The sequence below is a fragment of the Triticum urartu genome, chromosome 7A (assembly GCF_056163025.1).
Source record: "Triticum urartu cultivar PI428250 chromosome 7A, HENAU_Tu73, whole genome shotgun sequence".
Lineage (NCBI taxonomy): Eukaryota > Viridiplantae > Streptophyta > Magnoliopsida > Poales > Poaceae > Triticum > Triticum urartu.
In genome coordinates, this window is record NC_141879.1 from 205766993 (window position 1) to 205776838 (window position 9846).

Below are 9846 nucleotides of genomic sequence, written 5' to 3' on the forward strand. Positions count from 1 at the left end.
TTATTTTTAAAAAAAAAGGAGAATGACCCTTGGCCTCTGCATCTGGAAGATGCATACGCCCACTTTATTGATTATTCTCAAGGACCTTACAAAGTATTACAAACAATATATCTGAATCCACCATCTTGGCAACATATGCCGCTACTCCTATCCATATAATGAAGGGATGCTAACTGGGCCACTACCCAAACCACTCACCTAAACCTAACATCAAAAGCCGGAAGCCCCAGCCGAGCCACATACCGGGTCTGGGGCACAATCCAGTCAGACGCACTCGTGTGTCGTCGCAACCATCTTCCACAGGTCCGTCTTCAGATTAAGGCTTCTACCTTGTCTGGCCACTCTGCCATCGACGTCACCATGACGCCAGACAGCTACCTCCTCCTGCGTGAGTCCATCTCCGTGCATCGGACGCCGAGCCTCCACAGCGCCATGCCACCGATCTCAGCCATCATCAATGTGTGAGATGAAGTAACGCTCCACCACGGCAGGTACATGGTAAGGAAGTGCGAGGTCCCCATTGGAGACACGCCCGGACGGGCCGCCACCAGGAACCAGACAAGCTCGCCGTACACGCCCAGCATCCCCATGCCCAAGTCGGCGCCTTCAAGAAGGTGACGACGCTGTGGCGCCGCCACCGCTTAGCCACCGGGGCTAGGGTTTTCACCCGAGCGCAGGGGAAGGGGGGAGGCAGGGGAAGTTGAGCCTCGGCGCCGCCACCAAGGAGGGAATGGCGTCCGGGATGCCATCGACGCCGTGACCGCCACCGGCGGCTAAGGGTTTCCCCTGGCCAAGCACCCTGCCGCCACCTCCGAACCAGCCACAACATCAGCAGGCGTGTGCACGCCGGAGATCCAGGCCCGCCGGAGGTCATGCATCCCGAGCGGACCAGAACGCCTCAGATCTGAAGAGGGGAGCCTGGGGCCTCCCCGCGCCACGACCAGCGCCCACCGGGACCTCGCTGCCTGCGCAGCCAAGGGGACCCGGCCAACCTCACCGACGAGCACTCCCCGCCGCCGGAGGAGCGCCGTCCGCACCAGCGAGGCCGCCGCCTCAAATCCGGGCCCTCACCACCGAAAGGAAAGCGGCCAGAGGCCTCGCCACCGACCTCACCGGCAGCCGCGCGGGGCCCCGGCGATCGCCTCCGGCAGCGGCGAGGAGGAGGGGAAGGGGGAGGTGGCGGCGCGAGGGAACCCTAGGTCGCCCCCGAGTCGCCCTCGGGAGAGCGACGCGGAGGAGATGTTTTCACGGCTGTCAAGATCAGATTGCGCTACTAAGAAAGAAGATCACGGTACCGAGAAAGAAGGTGACGAAGAAATCTGGACAGCCATCCCAAATCTGGTCAAACAGAACTGGGGAGGCCTCACCTAACTAGCTTCCGAATTGTATGAAAACGGAAATTCATATACTAAAAGAAAGAAAATGTTTGTGTACTAGTAGGATTATTTTCAACTTTTTTGGAAAATTTAAATGTAATTTTGTTTTTTCCTTCTTATTTTTGGCTCATTGGATCACGAGGGCCAACTCACCTCACTCTCCCGTTTGCATTATAAATGCGCTGAATCTGGTTCAAAATAAAACCACATGGAAGAACTTGATGAGAATCACATGGACACATCTCATGATTTACCTCACACAAAATGCAATTTAGCATTCCAATTTATATCAAGTTTAGCAACCTAACGAGCTCCTACGATTTTGAAAGCAAAGCGCATTGTTCTTGGTAACAGAGTGATCCCATGAAGAATACCATTACTGTGAGCACTTATGACCATGACGATAAGCCCAATGTTTCCCAAAGTCAGTCACAAGGTTTTTAATGCCCTGTCCAGGTAAATGCAGACAACTTTTGAATGCCTACCACAAGGTCTCCCAAAGTCAGTCATATTCTGGAAAGAGAACGGCAAAATAATTTGAATGACACCCTCCAGAGGGTGCACAGATCAGCATACATTGCCGTACCTCTTTATTCAGAGTTGACGTTAACACATAAATTCAGAAGGCACATGGTTTCCTAAGAAGTTAAGAATTTGAGTGATGCCGAAGCATAGTTGTCATGTTTCCGGTACGGTGGGAACAAGGAACGGGAACGGGGGACGAGAGTCGGGGGCTGGAAAAAATAGGGTACAGTAAAGGTATACATCTCTAGAACGATTTTTCTAAAGTGGAAACGTGATCCAATCAATTCCGGTACGATGAATCCGGTACGGTACCATGGAACGAGGAACGTGAATCTTTACGGCGGGGAGCAACTGGCTGGGAGGGACCGAGGGAGTACTTATACAGGGAACTGGCTGGGCTGGGAGCAACTGGCTGCATCATTGATTCATGAAGACTAAAATACATCATCTCCTTCTCAATGAAAAATTTATTAGCAGCCTTGGAGTAATTGGAGAGCAGAACGAGGAGTTATTTAGGGGAGTGGAAAAGAACGGGACAGAGAGTAAAACGAGGAGTTCGTGATTGATATGGCTGATCTTGAACCAAGGCTGTCGAGTCGCCGAACCTGAATCGACGATCCAGCTGCGGAAACGCCGAATCCGCATCGAATCTTACCGAATCGACCCTCGTTCCCGAATCTGATTCCGGGTCGGTGAATCCGGATCGAGGGACGACCCACCGTTACCCGTTTCCGGCTACTATGTGCCGAAGCAGGTGAACAAATCAAAATACACTAGGCAAGTAGTGAAAAGAAAAGCATGCATCCAAACTGCAGCACACATAATTTAGCTACACTCTGAGGTCCACAGCAATCACACATTGTCAGGCTATCAGTACCTAGTAGTCATACACAATCTTTAGTTTTTCACTCCGGTAGCTGCATTCCTTGACCAGATCCATCAACTACTTCCTCTCCTCTGTCCCAAAATAAGTGTCTCGTACAAAGTTGTATCATGGTTGAGACACTTATTTTGGGACGGAGGGAGTATTATTATCTCCACGGATGAGGATGACTCATGTGCAAGTTTCTCCTTAATCCGACGCCTACGAGCTTCATCTACCAGGGGTCTCCTCGACCTCGGGTCAATGGCATCGCATTTCTTGCATGGGTTTTCATCATGCAGCTCGATTCTCTTCAACTCCACAGTTTGCTCCATGACTAGCCTTATGTAGTTTGTCACCTTGTCTTCGTTCTCAAACCCGGACATCCGGAGCAACTTCAAATTCAGGTGCTTAAAATCTTGGATGGCTCCCACACTACATTGGTCTTCATGGCACAGTCGGTACACAAATGCCGTTCTCGAGACAACTTCATGCATGGAAATAGAAAATAAACAATACATGTTACACTTAAACTCGCAATCAGCCCGTGCAGGAAAACATAGGAACAAGAACGATGCAGTTAAAGCATATTTGCCATTTAAATTTTAAATTAGAGAAGATTAAGTATTAGACGTACTCTGAAATTTTGCAGTGCAGGTGCAGCTTCAAGGAAAAAAATGGTCCAGCTCAGATCATACTCCGGAAAGATACCAAAAAGTTCCACATTGGTGAGTGAGGCGTCGCAGAGACCGGGCTTCAGGAAGCCCGTTTTACCAAAAAAAAAATCAAAATATATTTAAAAGTTTCAAAAAATGCCCATTTTTTTGTACAAATACATATGCATATTCTTTAAGTATGTATAAATTTTCAGTAACTAATTTGATCATTTGCATGCTACACAAAAAAGACAAAAATCTGACACAAATACAACAAAGAAAAAGCCTATTTCAATCTATGTATTTGTCTTTTTTGTATACATCACATATGAATACATATGTTTATGAAAATTTGTACACGTATACTTTAAGTATATGTCTACATGAAAACATTTTTTCAGATTTTTTTGAGTTATGAAAAAGGTATTTTGGCTGAGAAATGTATATAGAGTTCAGTGGAGCTCGGCCTCTGCAGCCACTTTTCGCACATTGGTCAGGTTTCTGAATGTAGCAGTGAGCTGTTTCGGATGTTCCATATGAATCCAGATCTGCAATAAGAAGAGGAACACAAATAGAAAGATGAAATTGTTTTTTTTTTGCGGGTCGAAAGATGAAATTGTTGGAGAAGAAGAAAAACATACAATATTTAGACGCGGACAAAAACTCATGTGGCACATCGAAATTAACTCACCATTTGGCAGGCAAAATGGAGATGCAACTCAGAAAAATTCCTGGCCGTCCCTGGTAGATACTCGCTCAGTGCCAATCGCCTACCAGAGTCTGTGGCACGACAAAGGAGGGACACATGGCGAAGCTGCAGAACGTGGCCGAACCGCACCGGAGGGATTCCGTGGCCCTCAGATTCTTGGTACCACACTTCTGTAAGTTTGGGTACATCGATCAACTCGACCGATGCCCAATAGAAGTTTACGCAGTAGAGCTCGTGGAGCCCGGAGAATGGCGCGTCGATCTTGAGCTCAAAGCCCGGAAAATGGCAGGAAAGCAGGGTGAGGATTCTGAGCCTACCGCAATCAGTAATGAGCTTGTTGATGTCAGAATTGACCAACGAAAGGTTAAGGAACGTAAGCTTGGTGAGCCACCGAAAGGCAACTGGGCAGGTGGTGGAGAAGGACATGATCCCCTCCCGACCATAACGGTCTGGCGAGTAGATGTAAAATCCAAGAAACTCAGTCTCACCGTGGCTGACAACGTCCTCCACGGCGTGGCCTATGGAGGTCAGGTCCGTCACAGGTAAGAAACGTAGGATGAGGGTCTTGATAGCGCGCTTGCAGCCAGCCGGAGGAGGACACGGAGACAGTGACCTGTACAGCGCGCGTGTGTACGCCTGCATGGCCTCGACCGCCGAAGAACTTCCCCCGAGGTCGGCCCTCGAAGTCGAAGTGCCTAAGCCGAAGTGCATGATGTCGAGGACCAGGTGCGAGAGCCGGTGGGGGAGGTGCCGCCACCGCGTGGAGAGTGCGCCGGCGCGGACCGCCTCGCGCATGTCGTCGAGGCGCTCTAGGATTTCTAGGAGGACGTCGTCGGGGAGCGCGCTGATTCTGTCCTCATCTCCATCGATGTCGAGCTTGTGGATTCCGAGGTCGATTGAAACCCTGGCTTGAAGCAGAGCCCCGAGGGTCGGCCTCCTGCTCCGAGGCCCCGGCTCCTCCACCGCTCCGCCCCCTGCCTCCAGCGCGGGACCCGTCGATCTGAGCGGCGGAAGCCAGCCCCGTTTCGCTGGCAGGTCCATGGACCTGACTCCCCCCTGCTCCTCCCCGACTCCCCTCCGGCGCGCTGCTTTGGTTTGGTGCTTGCTTGCTTGGGCAGGAGCTGGACTGCATTTCTATCGGCATCGGCAGTGGGAAATGGGTTGGGTTCACGTGTGTATATTCACTACGCCGGCTCCCCCTGCTCGACGACTTGATGATCCACGGCGACAGGTCAAGACGACCTTATATAAAGACGGGGGTCTGAAGCGTGGGAACTGGACAGACAGGTCTGCTAGCTAGTAGCTGATGGACATGGACGGTGGTGGCCAGCGTGAACAGCACTTCATCGACAGCCGGTAAAGCAACTGTGGCGTGCTCTGCAACCGGAGAATGAAGGACAACAGTGCATGCAAGGACGCAGGTGAGCATCATGAAAAGCTTTTTCAGAGCATCTCCAACAGCCGCCCAATGCGCGGCGCCCAAAAAATAGGTTTACAACGCGCAAGTAGATTTTTTTAGGGCGCTAGAAGACGTTTGCTCCAACGAGCGCTGTAAAATATGCTGCGCGTGCGAGTCCAACGGTCCCATCAAGCGGTCCCATCTGCAGCAGCCCAGAGTTTATAGCGCACGCGACTGGGCGCACTAAATATGCTGCGCGCGATGCCTTTTTGATGCGCGCGTTGCATTAGTTATAGCGCGTGCGCTTTTTGTACGGCTGCTGTAGATTCCAAACCGGGTCCGCAGACGCTAAAAATAATTTTTATACCACGCGGCGCTCATATAATGCTTCTGTTGGAGATGCTCTCAGCTGCGGGATCATAGAAGAATCCTTATCTCCTCTTTACTCTGGAAGGGGTGGAAGTGGAACTGGGGGAATAAAGTAAATGCAGATGACACGAAGCATTGCTTTAGAAAATTCGCAGATATTGGGCTACAGGATGGTATTATTTCAGATATGTCAATCCCTAGTATGCTCTGAAATTCGCATTTACTCACTGCCATGGCAAGATCTTCAGACACCTGGAACGGCTCCCACTCATGTATTTATTCGCCCACCTCTTGAACCAAATGCAATTCCTGATCCTCCCTGTTTAAAAAGACATGATGGCTTTCCTGGAGAAAAAGTCAGAAGGAAGGCAGCAAAGAAAGCAACAAAGGAAGTTGCAAAGGCATCTAAGGTTACGCAAGGTGGTGCAGCAGTAGAGGCCGATGGCTCAACTAAGCCTAATCGGCAGAAGAAAAGAGTTGTAAACGCTCCAAAGCATATTGCAATTTCCCTCCCCGAACCCAACTTAGTGGGTAAATGGTTGATGAATCAACAAGTTCTTCTCCTGAAGAGTAAATTGTATAAAACCATCATTTTGAAGGCTAGATTTACGAAAAACACTAGGATACAGATTCGCTGTAGAAAGCACCACGTTTTGCGTTTTTTTGTTGCAAAAACCACTGATCGGCGGATCGGGCCGTGTTAAGTGAGTTTATAATAGGTAGGGCCCGTTTTTCGCCTACGCGGCACTCCAGGCCATCCCGACAGCCAGCAGACGGCGTTAGACGGCGCCGTCATTGCCGTTCGGTCCTAGCAGTCAAAAGCGTGAACCGTTGCTCCTTATCCACTCTGCTTGCTCACTCCTCGCTTGCGCATCTCTCGCTCTCCGCTCGCTCTCGCTCTGTTCTTGGTCGCCACATCCGTCACCGCCGCAGCGCCATGGTGTCGTGGAGTGATGGGTCGGATAGCAGCGAGCACACCGTGGAGTACATGAGCTCAGCTTTCGACAACGGCACCATTTAGATGAGTTCTCAGAGTTTGGGTTAGAGTTTGATATTTGGGGATTTCTTGAATGAGCTTCTTTTCGAACGATGAAGAGCATCTCTGTCATTCCTTTGCACTCCAGGTTCTTGCTAGCACCAAAGACTCAGATTTCGAGGGCCCTGAGACAGATATGCATGTTTTGTGCCATGGACACGGGAAGGCAGCAGAGAGGCGTGTTGCTTTCGAAGGGATTCACACTGGCAGGAGGATTCTTTGTTGTGCAGAGAAGGTATTGTTCCAACTTAACTAATTGGAAGTTGTGGATTAACTTAACAGATCTGTCATTTGTTTGCCATGGACATGTAATGTGGCAGCAGGCATTGTATTATATTGTGAAGTTTGGACAGTGGATTCATTAATTGTTTACTCTGGTAGCATTGTTTAGTCTGGATCTGGCAACATTGTTTAGTTAGGTCATTTTGTTAACTCTGCCATGTTAGCTTATTTTAAGACAGAAGATGCATGGATTAGCACACCATCATTGTTTGCTTAGTAGTTGTTTACTTGAGAGCAAATCACTGTTTACTTTAGGATGTTTACTTTAGGATATGTTTAAATATTCTTTCTTGAGCTTGAGCTTGCATGATCTGAATTTTAGTATAAAGTAATGTGGACCATCATTGTAAGCAACTCACTGTTATGTAATTCTTTATGTTAATACTCTTTTTTCAGGAAGGTAAAAACTATGGACTAGTAGAATGGATTGATCCATCTTGGTCCAGTACTCTTGAGAATGCACTATCCAAGTTATGGTTCATGTATGAACAGAGTAAGAGAGACAGGAATGAGGACAGTCTGATGCATTCATTTGTTGTTCATGACCTGACACAAGAGAAAAAGAAACTCTAGGCCAGTTTTGAGAAGTTGGTTGACGATGTCAATGCACTTATGGATGCCTAGGAGCAGAGGGCGGTGATAGAAAGGAAAGATGCTGAAACCACCAAGTTGCAAGAGAAGTATGACACTGTTAAGAACTTAGCAGCTGCTCAAGCTAGTGTCATTAGGAACATGAAGTTGAAGCTAGCTGAAGAGAGAAAGAATTTGCAGAGCCACATTGATGAGCTCAAGAAGACAATTGAAGAGAGCAATGTGAAGCTGGAGGAGATCAAGGCCATCATAAATGGATAAGCAGTGGAAGAGAAGAATGGGCAATATCATTTGGCATTTGCTGACCTTTTACAGGGTGTGGTTTGGCATTTGCTTTAATGATAGTAGTTTAAATTCTATTAACTGTGAGTACTCCTAAACTATGGATATGTAATGTACTAATCTAGTACAATGATTATGTATGGATTTGAACTAGTGCTGAATGTGGTGGTATTTAGAGCTGGTTAATGTTATCTTAAGTAAGATGTTTGCAATTGATGATTGTGATCTTAAGTATGTTTCTGTTCAACTGATGATTGCGAGCTTAAGTAGGGACAATTTGTGGTTTTTGGCTATTTTGTCGACGCCGATGCATCAAGTAGGGCCAGTGATGGTTTTTTCGGTTTTTTATCGACGCCGAGGCATCAAGTAGGGTCAATTATGGTTTTTTTGGCTTTTTGACGATGCCTAGGCATCAAGTAGAGTAAGTTAGGGTCTTTTGGCTATTTGTCGATGCCGAGGCATCAAGTAGGGTCAAATGATGGTCTTTTGTTTTTTTGTTGACGTCGAGGCATCAAGTAGGGTCAATTACGGTTTTTGGCTTTTTGTTGATGCCTAGGCATCAAGTAGAGCAAGTTAGGTTTTTTTGGCTATTTGTCGACGCCGAGGCATCAAGTAGGGTCAAGGGAGGGTTTTTGGCTATTTATCGATGTTGAGGCTTCAAGCAAGGCAAGTTATGGTTTTTTGGCTTTTCATCGACACCGAGGCATCAAGTAGGGTCAATTAGGGGTTTTTAGCTTTTTGCCGATGCCTAGGCATCAAGTAGAGCAAGTGAGGTTTTTTGGCTATATGTCGACGCCGAGGCATCAAGTAGGGTCAAGTTAGGGTTTTTGGCTATTTATCGACGTCGAGGCATCAAGTAGGGCAAGTTATGGTTTTTTGGCTTTTTGTCGACGCCGAGGCATCAAGTACGGTCAAGTGAGGGTTTTTGGCTTTTTATCGATGCCGAGGCATCAAGTAGGGTCAAGTGAGGGTTTTTGATTTTTTATCGACGCCGAGGCATCAAGTAGGGAAAGTTAGGGTTTTTTCGCTTTTGTCGACGCCGGGGCATCAAGTAGGGTCAAGTGAGGGTTTTTGGCTTTTTATCGACGCCGAGGCATTAAGTAGGGTCAAGTGATGGTTTTTGGCCTTTTATCAACACTGAGGCATCAAGTAGGGGCAGAACATTATCATCACAAGAGTAGCACCATCACCATCATCACAAGAGTATCACAGTACTACTAGAATGCCATAGTTTGACAGAAGGATCATAACTACAGTAGCATTACATCAATTGATCATCACAGTTGATCATCACATGACTACTAGAATTCCAAAGTTTGACAGAACACAACCAATTGATCATCACTTGATCATTACAGTACCAACACAACATAGTTTGACAGAACACAACCAAAATGCCATAGCTTGATACATCATCAAGACAACATTGTCACCATTCTGCAATAAAGGCAGCCAAGTATCCCTTCATTCTGTTGCTGGGCTTCCTGACTCTCTGGGAACCATCAGTTGGTCTTGGAGGAATGAAAGCTAACCTTGGTCCCTTTGCAGCAGCTGATGAAGATTTAGTTGTTGGTGCCTTACCTTGGGAGCAGCTAGTGCCTTACTCTTGGGAGCAGTTGATGAAGATTTAGTGGCTGATGCCTTACCCTTGGGAGCAGCTGGTGCACTAGCAGCAGCTGGTGCACTAGCAACAACTGATCTAGTTGGCCTCCTAGCTGGTGTGGTATTAGTAGCAGCACCTGATGCAGCAGCAGATGTT

General features: G+C 47.8%; 1 protein-coding gene across 1 annotated transcript; it reads right to left on the reverse strand.

Moving 5' to 3' along the window:
* Positions 1-2689: 2689 nt before the first annotated feature.
* On the reverse strand, positions 2690-5626 carry LOC125524594 (uncharacterized). Its single transcript, XM_048689629.2, has 3 exons — positions 4111-5626; positions 3401-3967; positions 2690-3250 (listed from the first exon to the last, which is right to left on the reverse strand). The coding sequence occupies exons 1-2, from the start codon at positions 5167-5169 to the stop codon at positions 3872-3874; spliced, it is 1155 nt and encodes a 384-aa protein (XP_048545586.2). The 5' UTR covers positions 5170-5626; the 3' UTR covers positions 2690-3250; positions 3401-3871.
* Positions 5627-9846: the final 4220 nt, after the last annotated feature.

Excerpts from the sequence above, each read along its gene's own strand:
- LOC125524594 (XM_048689629.2), bottom strand. The coding sequence starts at position 5,169 with ATGGACCTGCCAGCGAAACGGGGCTGGCTTCCGCCGCTCAGATCGACG. Across the intron at positions 3,968-4,110 it reads TCCATTTTGCCTGCCAAATG|ATCTGGATTCATATGGAACA; the intron begins GTGAGTTAATTT and ends TTCTTATTGCAG.